Genomic DNA, 19835 nt, shown 5'->3' with positions numbered 1-19835 from the left:
AGAGCAAATTTACTTTCTTTCTCAGTTATGGGTTAATGGTAATAGTAGTCAGATTCTGTTCGTGTTTTTTGGTTCTGTGATACAAAGTGTAATGCACTATCGAATAACCATCAGTTATAAAAGTCTTTCTGTGTAATGAAAAGCTCAAATGTCCAGACTCTTGAGGATGTGTTCTAAGATATTCTTAGGGTAAGCAGAACTTCCAAATTGTCTAACTGTTAGCATCTCCTTTGATTCTTCACATATTCTGCAAAAAGAATATCAACACATGCATTCAAACAAATGTTTTAAAAGTTTTTGGGCAAGTTCAATCAGTGGTTTATGCGCAAATGTGAAGGGGTAATTATATGGACTTAATGAAATTGTGAGTGAGTAAATTTACAAGGTTCTGTACTGATTCCTGTACGAGCGGTATGAAATTAATATATATATATGGATTGATGCCTGTTATGTAATGTTATTTATTTTTAATAGAATATGTACCTGAACTGTTTGTATGTTTTGTAAGTTTCTGTGTGGGAAAACATAGTTTCTTTGCTGAGAAACCATTTGAATTTCTGAGAAATCAGTTGAATGCCTTGCCTTATTTCTTATCTCTCAAACCCTGATCAAAAAGTTTCCTAAGTTCTTTATTAAGAATGTTTTTACTTTTGTATTTACTGTACTTTCCTACCAAAAGAAACATTTATCTGTATGTTTAATAATAAATTTGTTATTATTATTAAAGAATATTTTTTAACTGTAGCCAGAAAATACGGAAATGAGAAAAACTAATTGTAAAAATGTGTTATTTGCTTCTTACAATTTAACAAGACTGCTACTGTTATTGTCATAGCTGTTGCTACTACAAAAAATAACAGTAACATTTTTATGTCTTTGTCATCATAAGGCACAACCAGAATTCTCCCTAGAATGTTTAGATTCATTATTTGAATCATTACAGAATATCCATTAAAACATCTTTTCCACTAAGAATAACCTCCAGTAAAGTCCCCAATGAATGAATGAAAAACTCACAGTTGCTGGTTGCTGATGTTTGCAAAAATTATTTTTGCTTTATAAAATGTTCTAAACTGAAAACAGAAAACCCTTTATATTATACATACAGTACAGCCAGTGAACAAAGAAGGAGGTGAGAGGAAAGGACAGTATGTCCAGATTCCAAATTCCCAAGATAAGATAAAACTGTGGTTGCTAAGTGATGAGCCATAGCCTCTTCCTGTGTCCTCAGGGCTCCCCAGCAACCAGTCCAATCCATCTCCATTACCCACAGCACAGATGGGACCCTTTAACTGGCCAGCTTCTGCACCAACTATTAGCAAATGTATAAATAAATCAGTAATGAGCCAAAAGAAATCAGATGCTCTTATTGTTCAAAATGTTTAGTGAAGTTGTATCCCACACATCTAGTATAAATTGTATTTCCTCTCATTTGGAACAAAACACAATCAATTTGAAAACAGCAATGCATATACATGTACTGTACTGTATATACAATAAATCTATAAGGAGTATATTCTTCTTCAGTCCTTCCCTGCTTTCCCTCCAGCTGACACCCACACAAGATCTAGTCCTTGTTTTACTTTAAAATGAAAAAAAAACATACACAAACAAAAGAAAATACTGCAGACAATACAAATTATAGTCATACAAAAGTATCATTACTATGCAAAGAACGTAACGCACACACTTCCAGATGTAATTTAGGTGGAGACTGACAAAAAGAAAACTCATATTTTATCAAGGGAAACATAAAACGGCGTAGAGCCCCCTGCTGTAACCATGAAACTGACTTTACGAGGAATAACGACACCCAGTCAGAACATGTGTTCTGAATGTTGATTGAGAAAGTTAAGCAGAAAAAGTTATGGCTTAACCTACTTGCTGGCCAACCACTGGGCTTTCAGGACTCGACACAGAGTGAAATTTCCCAAAATAACGATAAAGCTGTAGAGGTAAAGATGGGGTCGGGGGAGGTAAGCAAAAGAAAGAAAATGAGAGGAAGAGAGGAGCTTGCTGTGATTTTTATAGTATTTTGATAAGTGGCATCATGGAGGATGACAATTAAGAGTAGCAGAGATGAAGGGTATCATTTGGTTGTCTTCACTCCTCACAAACTTGTTACAAACTCCATATTATAACTTTTAATTATTTTATTGAATATTGCATTTCATGTATTTTTACTAAAACTACACATAAGCAAAATAGAAAAATGTGGCTAAATATATTTCTGTCATTTTACCTTTGCTATAGTATCTCCATTTACTCCCTAGTGCCCTTTAATTTTATGAAGGCAGAGGGCAAGGAAAAGAGGGAATCTACTGATGTTCACAACATTTAGCAGTATAAAATATTTATTGATGAATCATGCTGTGCCCTGCAGATCAAGACGCCAGCTACCCAGGGTGTCAAGCTGAACACACAGCAGAAATCTGTTTATCAGAAATGGAAATTTAACAAAAGAGCTCTTTAAACAGAAAGATAAAACTAAGAGAAGGTCAATAAGCAAAACAGACTTTTTAAAAATGATCATGGTGGTGATTTCTTTTAAAGGCTTATCTTTCTGCTTTGAATTCACTTGTATTAATTAAAGCATCCTGTCATTTTGACAGACACCATGCCTACATACAATACAATGCTCCTGTCACCTTCAGGTTTCTTTTTTCTTCAGGTGGTTGGTTTTAATTTCACATAAACTGGTGTAGGGATACCCATAGAGCAGATAATGGAAAATAACCATTTGCAATTGCAGAACAAAGTTTAGGGTGGGCCAGAAGCTTTCTGATTGGAAATAAATGAAATTTCTAATATAAATGGTGGTGTCATTGCTCGGATATATTGTGCAGACTGCATATTTTAGATTTGAAAAATGGAAGGTCTTAAAAATACATTTTGCATTCTGCATTCTGAATAGGTGAAATACATAGAGATGTATAGTTTAAATCAACAAATACAACAGATTAAAAGTGCTTCACATTCCTAATGTGGCAATACAAAACAGTCAAAATGTTCTGGTCTAAAGGTGTTTGATTGACAGTGTCATCTTTCCAGCACTGCTCACATGCAATTTAAAATTGAACGGTGAAATTTGACTTGCAAAATAAATAATTATTCTTGTCTTTGATAACACACAACCTAAACATTTATCAATCAGCCATTAACAACTAGTCGATTAATAACATATGATTCACAGCTGTCCCTTTTAACACTTTTTTTGCATTTCTTGTCATATCAAAGCAACATTGCAGAGTAGAGCACTGACTATAGATGATTTTGTCTCTCTTCCTTTTGCGCTGCAGGATCAGTCAATTAAGCATGTTGAACAAAATTATTGATCCTAATAGAATAGATTAACCTTAGCCTTGGAAAGTTGTTACAAACTATTGATTGTGCTTGTTCCTTCCTGTGTCAGTTCAATTGGATTAAATTAAAACTGCAATTATACTATTTTTTACACTATGAAATTGGAAAAATATAGTGTCTGCATTGCTATCACTGAACTATTGCACAGAATCAAAGATTATAAAGGAGTAAAAAGGAAACTGAAAGATGTCTGGCAATCAAATAAAAACAAATGAACAATTCCAATCCATTTATTGTTAATACAGTCTACAGTACATTTATATTTTAAGTAGGGGAGAATACATTTTATATAGATCATATAACCTATAATACTGCAATTCTACTGGTATCCAACAATTCTCTCATACCTAAAACCTACTTCATTAATTTAATCCATCTACCCATTTTCTAATCACTTCTTCCAGTTCAGGCTCGCAGTGGAGCCAGAGCTTACTCAGCAAGCAACAGGCATAGGGCGGGATACACTCTAGACAGGACACCAGTCCACTGCAGGCACACACTCATACCATGGCCAAGTTTCCCAGAAGCTAATTAACCTACCAGTATGAACTAGAGCACCCAGAGGAAACCCACATAAACACATGGAGAACATGACAACAAACTCTATATAGTTTGTACCCCAGTTCTGCAACTGAGCCCAGGGTCCCAGTGCTGCAAAGCAGCAATGCTAAGCAATATTAGCCACTGTGCCACCTACAGTAGTTCCTTTATAATATACCTATTTATTTTAATAGAACAACATAACAAGAAAAGTGATACAACCTAAAATGAAAATGATATAAGCCTATGTTTTATAAGAGCAAACACATACAAGGTACAGGCACTCAAAAGTGTTAATCTTAATTAACAGACTTTATTGTTTCCTTTTACTGTCAAGTAAAATAAATGTCACACTGGAAAAGAAAAGCCATTTCCCAACCTACATTTCTTTTGTACTGAAATATTTGTTGTACAACTTTACTAGATTGCAGTGACTTTAGGTTACATAAGAGACCTTATGTCCCTCAGGAAACAGAGGTTAGCTGCTCAATTTCTCCATGTGCAATGTTTTATTTACTGCGTCATGTTGCATTACTCCTTTGGCTTCGGTATTCCTTTCTTCTTTTTACCTTTTTGGATTATTTAAAATAGAGCTCTGAATAAATACATCTTAATCTTTCACAGAGTAATAAATATTATTCAGGTGTTCGTTTGCTCGCGGTCTACTGTTTAAGTGCATCTCTTCTCCTGGAGCTGTGCAGCCACACCCTGAATATTAAAGAACATTAACATTTGAAGTTTAATCAACACTTACCCATTTCCACATTGTGTGTGCATATAGGCAAACAGAAGCTGGATTGTATTGGGATGGATTCTGAACTTATTTTTTCACCCTGTATTTTGTCTTTCTGACAGCAAATGACACAGCTGCAGGTTTGCTATTTAGGACATACAAACCTGTACACCTGCAAGTCCCTTTATTCAGTGATGCTAAACCATCAGAATTTTTTGGTTTTGACACTCTGGATTAAAATGAAATGACTTGTAACAGAGTTTTATACAGCATCAGTTGGTACCTGCCCACAACATACAATATATAGTGTATTTGTTTACACTGTTTAATTTGCAGCTTCAATTATTGCTGAAAATACTTTTTCCTATGATTCTTACACTAGGGGTTTAAGTGAATAATGTCTATTCTAGCCCTAATTTTTAAATATAAATCATGTTATTTAACAATAATAGCATGTCTCCTGTAACTAGAGCTCAGGTGTTTTAGTAGGTAGGTTAACAATTCGTTTCTAATCTATTGCCTGGTAAAAAAAATTAATGCTGGAGAAACTTTCGATTCAACGAGTGCTTTGTCACTTTGTTACCTGCTCCATAAAAAAAAGATAGTCATTTATTATTTGGGCGTCTTGTCTGAGCAGACATAACAGGTGACATTTCTGTGCGCATCTCGTCTCGAAATGTACTGTAGATTTCACCTGTGATATTTTTTGTTGCATGAATTATGCTATCCCTATACGTCTATAAACACGGCCGTGACGGCACATGACCACCTTTCAACAGTATTACGGATCACGCTTTTGTAATTTAGAGAACAGAAGATTGCCGTGAGCGATCCACTGAAACACACGGAGATAGAGCAACCACTCTGTGCGGCGCCTCAGATCAATGTATGTTTTTTACTTCAAAGAAGCCTGAAGACTGAAATAGGAGAACAGCGAAGAGATAACTCTAGATGCTGAAATGTAAGATTATCTTTAAAGCGCTTCGCTGCGGGGATGTGAAAAAAAAACACGATTTTTCATTCAAAGGGCTGAATCCCTTAATTTGCAGTTTACTGACCGATGGCAATTGGTCTCCAAAGGAAACGAGATTTCAAGAGGTGTATTTAGGTTTAGCCGCAACAGATCAAACCATTGCTATTTGTTTTATCTGGTTTCTTAACCATGACCCGCACCGGAACTGAGAATTTGAAGAAAAGCTTTCTTTAGCGAGTTTGTGATGTCAAACTGAGGGACATAAACGCATCTGAACCGCATGGGGATATTCTACCTTTCCTCAGGTATGTGTGTATTTATACAGTATACTCTAGTGTAGTTTACACGTAAAATTCTGCTGTTTGAGAATGTTACAGTGAGTAAGTTTTAATGTTTGGTTGATATTTAAAATATCACGGCTTTAGATCGTGCTGTTTGCTACCTTATACACCTTGAGAAGCACTTCAGCTTTGTTTATCTTTACTGTAAATGTTCTGTTAGTTGTTTCTGCTGTGGCAACAATGTAATTCCTCGGTCATGCCAATAAAGCTCTTTGAATTTGAAATGTGTTTTACTTTAGCCCGATACATATGAAAAGCAGTGGATGTCTCTAGATTTCGAATGTGAAGTTCACCTGACGAAGGGTTTCTACGAATTGCGTATTTAACCTAGCTAATTTGTATTTCGAATTCATTGGAGGTTTTCGATGTATTTCACTTTCAGTTATGCGAAGACTGAAATGATTCGCATACATATTTGTTTGCATACACATGTAATGTTAAGTTTTAGTTCATTCATTTTTGTTTTATTGTTGTTAGTGCTGTTTATTCAGATGAGATTGTTTCCTCCTTGTTTAATATTGCATTCCTGTGGCTATATAGCATACTGTATTAAGGATAATGTACAATAATTATATGCAAAATAATATACATATATACATTTAAACTGCATATACTGGGGAAGGGTAGGCCCAAAATGAACAGCAGCACTATTCCTGTATTAGATTGATGGGAAAGCACAGCTGTTGACATTTTTTTCTGAATCTATTGAAAAAAGGAGAGTGCTCCTAAATGATTTCTAGTGCCTTTAATAGATATTCTTGCAAAATTACTTTACAATCAGAACTTGAACTCAAGGGAGAACAAGAAAGCACTTTATATTCCTCTGCTATGGCAGGTTCCTCCAACTTCACGAAAAATTATACTTCCAAATGGCTGTAGAGCTCTGGCATTCTGAGATATAACCACTGTGCACCCTGAGAAATGAAGAGACGGACTTGTATACTTTATAACCAGCTGTGGTTCCAAACTCATGTCCACAAATACTGTCAAGTAAACAGAAAGAGAAACATGGGAAATAGAAGCTGCTATTTAGTATTTTACACAACTAATGTGCAATGAAATTACAGCTCACACCTACATAAGTTAGATGAAAATGTAGTTAGTTAAACAAATCCTAAATCTGAAAAAGTTCATAATTTCTAAAGGGGTATTTCTGCACCCCTGCATTGTACTGTCCGATGTGATTTTCAGCCAAACATGCAACAAGCTGAAATGATGATCAACTAAACAACATGCTGAAAACTACCCAAGAACATGTTAATGAATGCTACACAAATCCAGAATTCAGCTGATATATGTGTTTTCCCCATTGTGCTTGAAATGAAATGTCACATGAACTCCAGAGCTGTCAGAGGTAGAACTGGAAACACTCTGGTTACAGTAAAATAAAGCTGGCAGGAGCACAAAATGTGATTACTGGGGTTTTTTTTAATGTTTGCTTTTTTTTCAGCTCTCCTTCTCCATGTCCCCTTAGTCGCTGGAAGCTCAAGTGGAATTGAAGTTGGCAGGAACTACTCTAAAGCCTGTAAGTAATCCTTGTGGTTTCCGTGATGCCTAACGGGAGTTAATGCACCACTGCTTTGAAAATGCAAGGGATCCTGCTGCATCTCTGTTAGCTCTTGTCTTTCTTATTTTAGACCAAATTAAAGAAATTCAAGAGCAGGAAGAGTCACGCTTAAATTGTTGTAAGCAGCTGGGGCTGCAGCCATTGGTGTCTGCAAAGAAAAAAAAAAGAGACCAATCAGATTGACTGCAAATTCTTGTTACCCACATGGTCTTTTAATATTAAAATCTATTTTAATATTTATTATTAATATATATTTATTATATATAATAATATTAAACACATCTGTATGATCATTTTAACACAATCAAAAATAGTGAATTACATGCCTACAAGTACCACCTTTAATTCTACATGCCATAAAGCATGACGTTCAAAGCACACAGCATTCATCTGTAATATTTCTCAGAGCCTATAGCCAAATACTGTAAAAGCACATGGATACAGAACTGTATGGGTAGCTGATGTGCTACAAACTGTTCTTGGGTCTGGGAACAACGGGGCTGCTGTCATTTTGATCCTTTCCTTTTCTCTCAGATGAGGAAATCACTCTTCTCTGCCAAAAGGAGGAGCTCAGGTTTGGAAACTGCCTTGTTAACTGGCTGAGATGTTACTATAAGAAGGACTGTGGCAGGGAGTACATGTTGATGAAATTGATCTGCTCAGGTAAGAGGAATTTCAATACAACTCTAGTCACCTAATAAAATGTAATCACTCAAAATTAGCGTTTTATCTGATCAGCTTTCATTCACCTCTACTTTTGCTTTTCAGCATTATGAAAACTTTCTGACTAATCTGCTGTGACAGTACTACCCTTGTTAACATAAAATGACTGGTGCACCTCAGTTACTTAGAATCCAGGAATACAAGGTCCTCCTTCATCTAAACATTAGCAAGGGAGGTTTTTTTGCTTCAGAGCAGAATTTATTTCTATTGCTGAAAGTTGTTACAAATGTATAAAGCTCCACTGAATGAACAGAGAATATGTGTGGAAAATATAAATGAAATATATTTTTCACTAAAACTTTTTAAAGGGATTTTAAATAGGCATTATACATAAAGACAGTGGCACAAGCTTTGCACTGTACTGTATGTTGTTTTTGTAAGTTTTGCTGGTTTTTTAGAGCTTTAATTATTTACCTGTGATTTCTAATGTTTTTCTGATTTACTGTAGTTTTCTTGGAAAAGTCTCACATTATAGACTTTCTGTAGAACTACAGCAGAGGCACACTGGTGTTAACTCTTTAAAAAACATTGCTAAGTCTTTCTGTGTGTGAACTTAATGAAGTGATAATGTTCATTGATGTTTCATAGTTTTTTGTCTGCCATGTATTTAATGGTGATATTCTCACTTGGCAGGTCCCTGTTACATTCTCCGTCAGATATAAAAAAAACTCCAGCCACAGTAGAAGCAGAATTAATTCTTGTAAATATTTTACCTGTCAGGTTGGGTGCCGAGAGATTTTAGGGGTATGAAATTATATCGAGGTTATCCTATGTTCTTATCAGGTTCCTTTAAACAATTTCACAGGATAAAACAAAATGGAGACACTCTTGTTCATTTATGTGTTGTTTAAACAATTAAATAGTAATCTAACCAAGGAAATTGAGTATTATAGTATGTCAGAAAATAATGTATAAAATTCAAATACAATTCACATCTTATTAATTTTTTTTGATATTATGACAAAAAGGATAGGAGATGTGTGATATCTAATTTTTGTTCATTTTGCTTTAAGAATGGATCTTTGATTTATAATGTGTAGGAAAAAATATGCACATTTTTAAAACTTTTCTTTTTTAAATGCATTAAGCAAATTAAATAATAGTTAATCATCATAGAATCTGATTGAAACCGTAGTCTTTAGTGACATTTCACTGTTATTGTAGGCAATAAAATGGTTGTGTAGCAAGTTTGCATTGCTTCCTTTGATAAGTGAAGAATGACATTTAAAGGCCAGTTTTTGATAGGTAACTTGTTTCTTACGATTTTGAACTTGAATTGCATTGTTGATCAATTGACAGTTGGCTACTGTATATGTTTGGTTCCCTGTCATTGAACATATTTTTAATAACATGAATGATTTAATACAAGTTAGTCTTTTATGAGGAATGTGACACATTCAAGGGTGAGTATGAATATAGTTGAATAAAATGAATAGTTATACAATTAATGGAAAGACGTCAAAGAGTTTTCATCAACAGCTGTAAGAATGATTCACCCACACTTGTCATTTCTGTGATTTAGCCTACAGTGAGTTTTGCCACTTGTTCAATCAGTGACTAGTTAATTTAAAAACTTTTTAATGTCAGTATATTGATAGATTGCAGCTGACATGTATTTTCATTTAAGTCTATGAAGAAGACACAAAGATTTACTTATGCAACACTTCCATCATTAAAATCTGTTTCATTTGCTCAGTGATTGTAGCTCTTTCAAACACCTCACTGAGATTAACCTTTCCTCAGGCTACAGTGTTTATGTGCCTACTGCTGATTTATCCTGACCTTTCAGTCAATTGTTAGCAGTAGGAGACAAGTCAGCACTGTTGTATCTTTGAGTGACAGATTTGAAAACGTCAGATTGACCTACAGTAGCTCTAAATCTGTACTCACTTGTATGTTGTTGAGAGAAGTTTACAGTTAGCAAAGAAAAAAATTAAAACATTTTCTGTATATGGAAAAAAAATTAAGGACGGTTATGTGCATCTAAGTGTACATTGCTAATGCTACTGTATTTAACATTAAATCTCACTGTATCATTAGACACTGTAAAGTGAAGTGAAAGTTACAGTTTCTGTTGAAATATAGTAATGTTCCTCTTTTTAAGAAGCAAAGAAGGTGTCTTATATAGTCTTTTCTGGAAGTCTCCCACTGTACTTAAGAAGATGGTTATATATTGTATTTGTGGATTGTGACCTGTTTCTGTCCCTTTGGGAAAAAGAACTATAATATAAAAATGAAAATATTTCTCAGTGGGTTTAATATGCAGCTCTTAGCTCTGGTGGCAGAGCAGATGATTCCTTTATGGGGAAATATAATCTTATCAGTCCAAATCATCAATAATAAAGTTGTTTTAATTGAAGCAGGAAACCCATTCACAGAGATGCCTTTTACAGCATATCTGTCATTTGATTGATCACTTGGAAATGTGTCTGTTTTGATTCTGGTGTCTTGAAATTCGAATGTGTTTTCTAGCTGATGTTGAAAAGCAGATGACAATGGCTTTAATACAGTCAAACCAAATGCAACGTAATAACACGGAAGCAAATATAAGCAAGGGAATAATGATAAGACAAGCCTCCATTAGGAGTACTGAGCACAGTGCCTGGTGCTTCTAATTCACTATGCTTGTCAGAGGTATTTCGGAAACTTGTTTATCTGAATCTCTGCCTCCGCTCTAATCTATAATTCATAACTCATCTAACTCATTTTCCAAATGTCACTGTAACCCCAGGCTGTGGCTGGTTTGACTGGACATTTGATTTCAGTTTCCCTTGTTTGGGGGAAGAAAAGAAAAGGACAGGATCATTGTCAATTCCAGGGTGTTTACTCCTAGCAAATAGCATGTGTCACAATTCATCACTGCTGGAGCTACAGTATTCTTGTCATTTCCAAATGTACAACAGACCTTAGTACTATACAAGATGGCAGGCATGACCAAGCTACTACAAAAAAGGTTTTGCCATCTTAACATTTTAACAGAATAATATAGAGAATACTTTGTGGGAGAAGTCTAATTTGTATTCTACTCACAGTATTCCAGCAGGAGTTTACATTGTTTAAGGACACATCGGTTGGAAAAAAAGACCTTTCTCCTGTTTATTTTCCACTTTTTATTGCAGCTTCTTACTGTGGTGTTCTTGGTATTTGTACTGTAGGCAAAGAATTGATTGAATTCGAAAAAGATTTTAAAATATCTCAAATCGACCTTGTTCACCATATGCAATTCCTTGCTTACTGATATCAATGTACTGTAAATCTGGTTTTAACTTTGCTTCAGTATTGAACTGGACAGCACATCAGCACTGAGATGCAGCACATAGCCCAGTGTTCCAAAGTGTAACAATAATTGAACCAGGTCCGTGACTAAAAAATAATCCACAGTTTTGTGTAATTGCTTTGATTCCTTGAGCACATAACATTGGAGCTGCATTCAAACAGGGTAATTAAGGGTTGAATAAGATCCAGGGCGTTATAATTCAGTGCACTATAACTGTTTTTCTATGTACTAAAAAGCAACAGATACCATTGATTCAGATGCTTACACACATATTTTGTGTTTTTAAAGCCATTCAACACAATTCGAAACAATTTTAAAGCTCACATGCAGCAGATGCTGACAGTTTATTAATTGGCTTGTGCATGAATAGCACTCCAGGTTAGTGGTGACCTTTCCCCAGTTGCCCTTCAAGGTGCAGTGTGTCTTGCCTGACAGAGGCATCAGCTAGTGAGACCTTTCTATTAGTCATAGTCTTCTGAATCTTGTCCTGGCCTCCCAGAGGCATACCTGCTGAGCCACTGCCAGTGTGGAACTCATTTGTGTGAGATACACTCCAGTGGTGCTGAGACTGAATCCCATCAGAGCCTTTCTTCTAAATGCAACTGTTTGAACTCTAGGGATCAGATTTCATCACTGTCTTGAACAGAGTATGCTTGTCTGTTGTGTCTGCCTGTCTCTGTGTATGGAGAGAAAGAGACTGTGTGTACCACTGTCTTTTTCTTGGAGGAATGTGTAATTTTCTGGTGCAGTAGTATAGCATATAATAAAGTAATGGTCATATAAAACAAGTGATATGCTGGGGAGGACTGTAAAGATTTATTATCTTGGGTGGTCCTCTTAAATCTATATAAATTCATGTAGAATTTCAGTTTCCATTACTGGCATTGGATGGACCCTTCAGACTTCCATTTTATTGGTCCTCACTTACTCATTATAAAGTAGCCATATAAAGTAGTGGAGAGATTTGTTTATCTTCAAACTACAAACAAAAATCCTTTGTTAAAAGAAATATCTTCAAATTGATAATAGCTACATTTCACTAATATTCAAAAGAACATTACAGTTAAAGTTAAAATCAAGATTAAGCACTAAGGAGATATAGTTATATACTGTACAGATTATTTTTGTCCTTTTTGACACTTTGAAGGTGAAATTTCTCCAGCCTTCAACACTGCCAACAGCAGCAGGAGCTATTTAATATATATAATCAACACCAACATCTGTTTCTCAGGTACAGATGACTTATTATTACATGTATACTGCACGTGCATATTATGTGTATTACATGATTGTATGCAGGCTGTAAAGAGAATGTTTGTCCAATTTCTAATTACTGTACATCTTCAAGAGCAAGACAAAACAGTGTTATTTTTAACTAATGATGAAGAAAATATTGCAGCAAGCAGTTAACACTGCTCCTATGATGAAGCAAAGATAGAACAATATTATTTCTAGATGTGTTTAACAAATGGTGGCACATTTTGTAACATTAAAAGCATAGCATTGCCAAAGTTGACATACATTTATAGAATTTTTCTACATCATTAATTTACTGTGAAATACCTGGTTATTATATATGTATTCTTTTAAATAAATATACTTTATCAATAATTACCATGAAATATTGATAATTCCAAATTCAGTCTAAGAATATGTTTTACTTCACAAATGCATGAAATGAATTGCAGCTACTTTAAAGAAGTATTTTTGTCATTCTTATAAATATATGATCCCAATCTTTATTGCACCCATATAATAACACAATTCACATTTTGAAAATATTGCTGGACTGCAAGGAAATGTCTTTGAGGTAATTTTATGACTTAATAGCATTACATAGCAGTACATTTAAGTGAATATTAATATGCCGCAGGTCAAATCTCTGCAGCTACTATGAGAATGAAAGAACCAGTACTAGTTTTGCAGCCTTTCTAATATAAATCAATGCAAGTTCATTAATAACCTTTAAGTTAAAGGAGAGATGGCTTTATATTTGTCCTTGAATTCATATATTAGCATTTTTAATCAAGTTGCTGCATAAAAGCCTTAAATTAAATGAACAACAGGAGGCATTGTGCTTCCGACAGCTGAGAAACTGTTTTATTCATTGTGCTGATGTATCTGTCATGTAAAATGAATACAATTGTGCTCCTGTTATGACCTTGAGTTTCAGTTATTTTAAAATGTTTTCATTTAATTATAATAAGAAAGCAGCATTATGTGTATTTGAATAAATTCTGGAGTGAACGAAAAGGACAAAGACCCTGAAGCGCAAATTCACAATTTGCAGTTTGTCTAAATGCAAAAAAGAACAAAAACAACACAGGTTTCTTAAGAATATAAAAACAATATAAATATTAACTCATGGCAGCTTTTCCATAAACCATACATAGTAGTGTTATCAGAATAATAAATCATATTTTCAAACGTCATAGAAAAGGTATACAGCCTAAACCTTATCAAGGATAATGCCTTATGTATTCAGCCTCCATAAGAGAAGGTTAATGTTTTAAAATCTTCATTCTTCTGAACAAAGCAATATATTTTTCAAGCAGTAACCTGACTTTGTTTAAAAGGAAGCACAGCGTAAAATATGTTTCAAAGATTGGAATCAATACTTTTAACTCTTCAGCACTATTGTCTTTGTGTTTCTTTCCTGACTTAAAGAGTAAATAATGTAAATGAAGTCCAACTCTGTGATGGTCACAGCATGAATGTTTCAATACAACAATGTCTAAAAAGCAAAAATTCAAGTATTTTCATCTCATTTGTTAATATGACCATTTTTAATTCACAGTAATGCTTTGTATATATTTCCCATTATGTCTGTTTGCTTGTCACTAAAAACAATTACAGGCATTGCAGGTGGCAGAACTGAGATAGCAGATGTCAGGTGAATTCTCTCTGTGCCTCTTAGAAGAAAGCTATTTTCTTTGTAATTAGTATCAGTGCTTTCCTAATAGGAATCTATTAATTGCTATGGCATGCAGCAGGGGGGAGAGGAGGGAAAGGAACAATCTCTCCTTCAGTGAGATTATTGAAATTCACTCCTCTGTGTGAATAGCTTTTAAATATTTACATACATGACTGTGTTTAGAAAGTTAAAAAAGTGGGTGGGTCCTGGCTGTTCTGACGAGAGTTCTAACTGCAGAGTAGGGTTCCGCTTTTACAAAAAAAAATCGTTTTTGTATAATAATATCGCAATAAAACAGGCCCCTTAGGGCCCACAAGGTGCTCAGAAGAATATTTTAACCTTTTTCCCCAGTACATGAGCTCTTAGAGCCATGGACATGATATCCTGTCACTGTAATTATAATTTGCCTTACATTGTCCAAATACATATTTTTATAGTTATGCACTTTCATTCTACTGCTGAGAAGATTCTACACCCAGGTTTACATTAACATCTTACCTTTTCATATTTGTATCCAAATGTGATTATGGAATTCTTGGATTCTTTTTATTTATTTTCTTTTAAATTTGCTGTTACAGCAGTTGTCTGTGGCACAGGACGCTGAACCCCACTAGGCAGGTTAGTCATGAGAGGTTTATCAGAATGGTCTTATAAAGGTTCAACCTCAAGGGAGTGCAGCCTCAAGTATTTTATCTTGCAGTGCACTGTGCAAGTGATGACACTTAGTACTGGATCAAAACCTGTTAGTCCCATGAAAACAGGGCATTGTATTGCTTTTCATACCCCACTGAAACCATACATTTTGTTTATATAAGTGTGATCTTAATCTCATAATGTTTTTATTTCGAGGGCAGAATCCTTACTGGGGCAAAAGTCTGGATTTTTTTTTAATTAACAAGAATAAGACTTTATTAAGAGGTACTGGGGCTGGCTACTGAAATCCTATACATGCCATTCAAAGTACTTAATTATCATGCATTATATTGGAGGTTTTGAATTTATGTTCAATGTATATTGTCACAATGTCTACTACAGTGCATGCAGTCAGAAAACAGTTAAAGCAATTAATATTAATGAAGAGGAAAAGCTTCACCACTCTAGCAAGACCTAATTGCAATTTGTCCTTGAAACTGCCACTTAAGGTCACACCAGGGTAATTACCTAATGCTGGTTTCAGTAGTGCAATAGAATAATATTTCAGTTAAATACTATGTTTGTATAAAATCTTATACTCCAAATTATGTCACTACACATGCCAAAGCTACTCCTACCCCACTTGTAAATTCCTCTAAACTTGGTAAAAAAGAGTATTGTATGGTCTGCACACCTACACTGTATAGACTAGTTTAATGTGATGTCAGAATGGTCCAATTATTTAGGCCTTTTCTGTGTGCGGAAACTAATTTGCATCTTTGCAGAGCTCCTTAAAACATTTTCTACATTTTGCCCCTTGCAAGGCAAAGATAAGAGATTAAGTCTACATTTTTAGCAACCTCAAAGTTGTGCTTAATTAGGGCAGATCATATATCTTTTGACAGGCACTTTTTTCAATTCTGAATTTTCTTAACAGCTCAGTGCCAGTACTGAGGAGAAGATTGGAAAGAAGCATTTTAAGGTTTTACAAAATGGTTGATGGATAAACATTTAATTATTGCAGACTGGTGGAACCACATGAAAGCATAAAGCCATATGAAACCATTAAACCAAACAGCACAGAAGTTCTTTCAGTGGACTTTAAGGACATACTTAGAGTTGGAATTCTGTGGAACTTATACTGATCTGAGTACAAACACTGCCTGTACTGAACGTAATAATGTAATGTAATACAAAAACTGATTCATTAAATTCACATCAGTGTTATATGTTTGTCATAGAACAACATAGAACAGGTGTGCTTTGCCCTTCGGCAGACAAACTCATCTGTATATTAGTGTAACTGACATCTTTTTTGTGTAAATGTAATTGGTGTTAAACTAATCGCAATGGTATCACAGTTGTGCATATCACCTACTGGAATAAAGTTAATCGCATTTAATTTTATTTCTTTTTTCTATCCGACAGAGAAGGATCATGTACTTCATTTTTTCACGGTCAGCATTTGTGCTGATGACTCATGACAAAATTAGGCTCTTAGTCTTTTTGATTTGCTTCCAATAAAACCTAGTTGTGGGAATTTTCTCAGTGGAAATGCATGTGATAAAAGGGATTTTCCCTCCCTGGTAGTGGGGTTAGTTGTTTTTGTCAAAAAGCCATTTTCCCTAGGTATTTAACCTTGTGTGGAAGCTGGGGGGCTCCTGACTAATCTCTGTGACAGCAGATGGTAGAAAAAACAATAACCTGTTTCTAGAATTATTAAGAATATAGTCTGAAATATTGATGCAAATATTAAGTGCAAATTGAAAATAAATCACACTTATCTGTACTTGATTTTTTTTAAGAATAAAGGAGATTCTATTGCATTGAATCCAATATTGGTCTATTTAAAAATGTCGCTAATCTCAAAGCAGGGTTATTGAATATTTGGAATTATGCATCATAACAAATTGCTCTTGGTTATTATCTTAGATGTAGTGTTCAGAGTTGTTTACTGGTGATTTCAAAATAGTGTGTTTGCTTATTTTTTGCGTGACAAATCAAAATCATCTTCTAAATTAATATAAAAACTTGTACACCACTCGGTTGTATCTCTGCTTCACCCATGGGCTTTGAACATCAAAGCAGTGGGATTACAAGAAATTAGAATTTGAAGTAATTGCAGCGTGCATATTGGAAGAGTTGCAATAATACCCTGAAAGTGCACCTTCTTAACCCTTGTGCTGGGTGATGTGTTGGAATCTAGATACTTCATTTGTGTACTTTGAGCTACACCTTTTTAAAATTAATAGAATACATAGGAATGGCATTTTTAATGCTATCTAAATTCAAATCAAAGAAACTATACAGTACATAAATGGTATTTATATAAGCTTCCATGTTTTTAGCAATGCTTTTCTGATATTCATACACCCAAATTCAAACAAAAAAGCAAAACTAACCCCTTTCCGGAAAATGCATTTAGCATTCATAAATTTGATTGTAATATAATCCACATAAATTTAAGATCTATAAATAATGACTAATGTTCTCTTCCTTTCAAAATAATGTTCAGTCACAGCATAATTATTGATTATGTGACAATACTTTATCTGCAGTCCCATTCCTTTTTCATCTCATGTTAAACTGTTGACTCCTTTGGGTAAAAAAGTAAAAAATCAGTCAATTAGAATGCTAAAAGCCTTCATTGAAATAAAAAAATTATGCAGAAGTAAAATGTCAGACAGTGTTATCATTTATCTGTGTCATGTGCATGTTTACACACCTAAGTGAGGAAAAATCTTTCTCTAAAAGGTTATTTGATGCTATACTCAGATGAGCAGTCTGCTGTCAGTCCTGGCAGGTCTTGTGCCGCTTGATAGCAGAGATCAGATGGTGCTTTGAGATGACCTTGGGATGCTGAATCATCTCAATGTAAAATTGATTTTGGAGGTTAATTCTGGAGCTGCAGAGTGCCAGTCACATTGTACACCTTCACTCACAAATGGGAATGTCTCTGCCCATTAGGCAAGCCAGATTATATACTTCTTCTGAATACAAGGATAAAACGAAGAAAAATCACAGGTCTCAGATGGGATTTGGGCGCTAAATTAGACAGAGCTCATTTCATCAGCCCCAGTGAAGTGTAAAAAATAAATTTGTAGCAGATGCCACATGACCAAAATTCCTTTTTTTTACCAAAGCAATCCAATTGGTATTAAACACAGATTTAATTAATTTGTAGGAAGAGAAATTCAATAGGGATGAATGTAAACATTACATTAGACAACTGTGTCAGCACAGGTTTCAGACCGGTACTCTGTTTGGAGTGTGATATTTCACTTATACATTTTCCAGCAGTGATTTTACACATCTAGAGTTATGAGATCTTATACCTACCAGTGAGTCACTTGGATGTTAAGAGACTTTACTCCATTAAAGGATTTCATTGCTAATTACTTTCACAAAGGTACTGTACACACAGAAGCACCCTCCATTTGAATGATTTTTTTTCAGAGAGAGCTACTTCACATTGAATTACAGTAGCATAAAGAAATGATTTTAAATTTGTATTATTATGTGGTTCCCTTAGTACTTAACTTTTGTATGCATGCTTTTTATTTTACTAGTGAGTTTAAAAACCCGGTGCAGGTAACAACAGATAAATCATTTAAAAGTGAATTTCACATTAATAACAGCAATGGACCAACACTGCCGAATGAACGAATCTATAGGCAGTGGATATGATATATTCAGCTGCACCAGTAAGTCTGCAAAGTATTTCTCATCTCATCAATGTTAAACAGACCAACTGGGACTATTTAAATGTGGAAATACTAATCAGCTCTATACAACCATGATTATTCTGGTTAAGGTATTGATATGATTAGCCACAAACTCAACTGAATATTCTGCATGTCCAAAGCACAGCTTATTGGGGAAGTGCTATAGGAATTGTCATAAAGCATTGTTCATATCGCACATTGTCAGTAAAGTTCATCTGGGCAAGAACTTAATGTAGGTTGTAGTAAGATTCTGATCAATACTTATCCTGTCTAGCATCATTTTTATATATATAAATAGACACTGAATAGGCTTTGTTCTATGCTTTGATATGCAGCTATGGTGTCTGACATACTGTCCATCATTGTGCCTTCTTGTCATAGTTATTTTTTTATTTTTAACAACTATTTCCTGAATAAAAAAGTCTACTGTCTTTCCTTATCTGGACTGTACATCTCTCAGTGGCACTGAATGAACATGTTTTTGATGAGAAGAGAAAAGCTGTCAGGACACACTGAGGGAAATAATCTTTTCAGGTTCTCCCTAGTGCAAGCCTGTAGCTAGTTTTCCTTTTTCTCCTTGCTGTGCACAGCTGTGCTGTCAAGTTAATGTTGCCCACTAACTGCATACAAAACATTCAGTAAAAAATGGAACAAAGGATGAGGCTCAGTTAGACTGTATTCCTTACACATTTTTTAGCAGTAGCAGGACAAAGCATCGCTGTACCAGAGTTACTTATTCCCAGCTTGCAATAAATAATTTCATTAGAAATAAATTGATGTGAAAAGAGCATATGGATAATCTGTGTTCTATTTGTGCTTTCTGTAATTGTTATTGATATTACTTTGGAATAGTTTTATTTTTCTTACATAAAACATATACATATTATATACTGTATACAGTACACAATGAGGCACAGAGGCAAAATGGTTAGCCAGGCAGTGCTAGGCCCTGGGGTGCTATCTGCGGGGAGTGTGTATGTTTTCCCCATGTTCACACGGATTTGCTCCAGGTGCTCTGGTTTCCTTTCACAGTCCAAATGTTGGGG

The 19835-nt window shown here is 34.7% G+C and overlaps 1 protein-coding gene across 2 annotated transcripts in view; it reads left to right on the top strand.

The window, feature by feature from the left end:
• Nucleotides 1-8057: 8057 nt before the first annotated feature.
• bean1 (brain expressed, associated with NEDD4, 1) overlaps nt 8058-19835 on the top strand; it is a 38126-nt gene continuing 26348 nt past the window's right edge. The window contains exon 1 of one of the 2 annotated variants that reach the window (XM_088938869.1): nt 8058-8180. In XM_088938869.1, the coding sequence (XP_088794995.1) occupies nt 8156-8180 (25 nt within the window). In that variant the 5' untranslated portion in view covers nt 8058-8155. The remainder of the gene's footprint in view (nt 8181-19835) is intronic. The other variant, XM_088938868.1, reaches the window with a different exon arrangement.

The sequence above is a fragment of the Atractosteus spatula genome, chromosome 21 (assembly GCF_055471065.1).
Source record: "Atractosteus spatula isolate fAtrSpa1 chromosome 21, fAtrSpa1.hap1, whole genome shotgun sequence".
Lineage (NCBI taxonomy): Eukaryota > Metazoa > Chordata > Actinopteri > Semionotiformes > Lepisosteidae > Atractosteus > Atractosteus spatula.
Note: the sequence above shows the minus strand (reverse complement) of the source record. Positions and strands in the feature narration are given on the sequence as shown.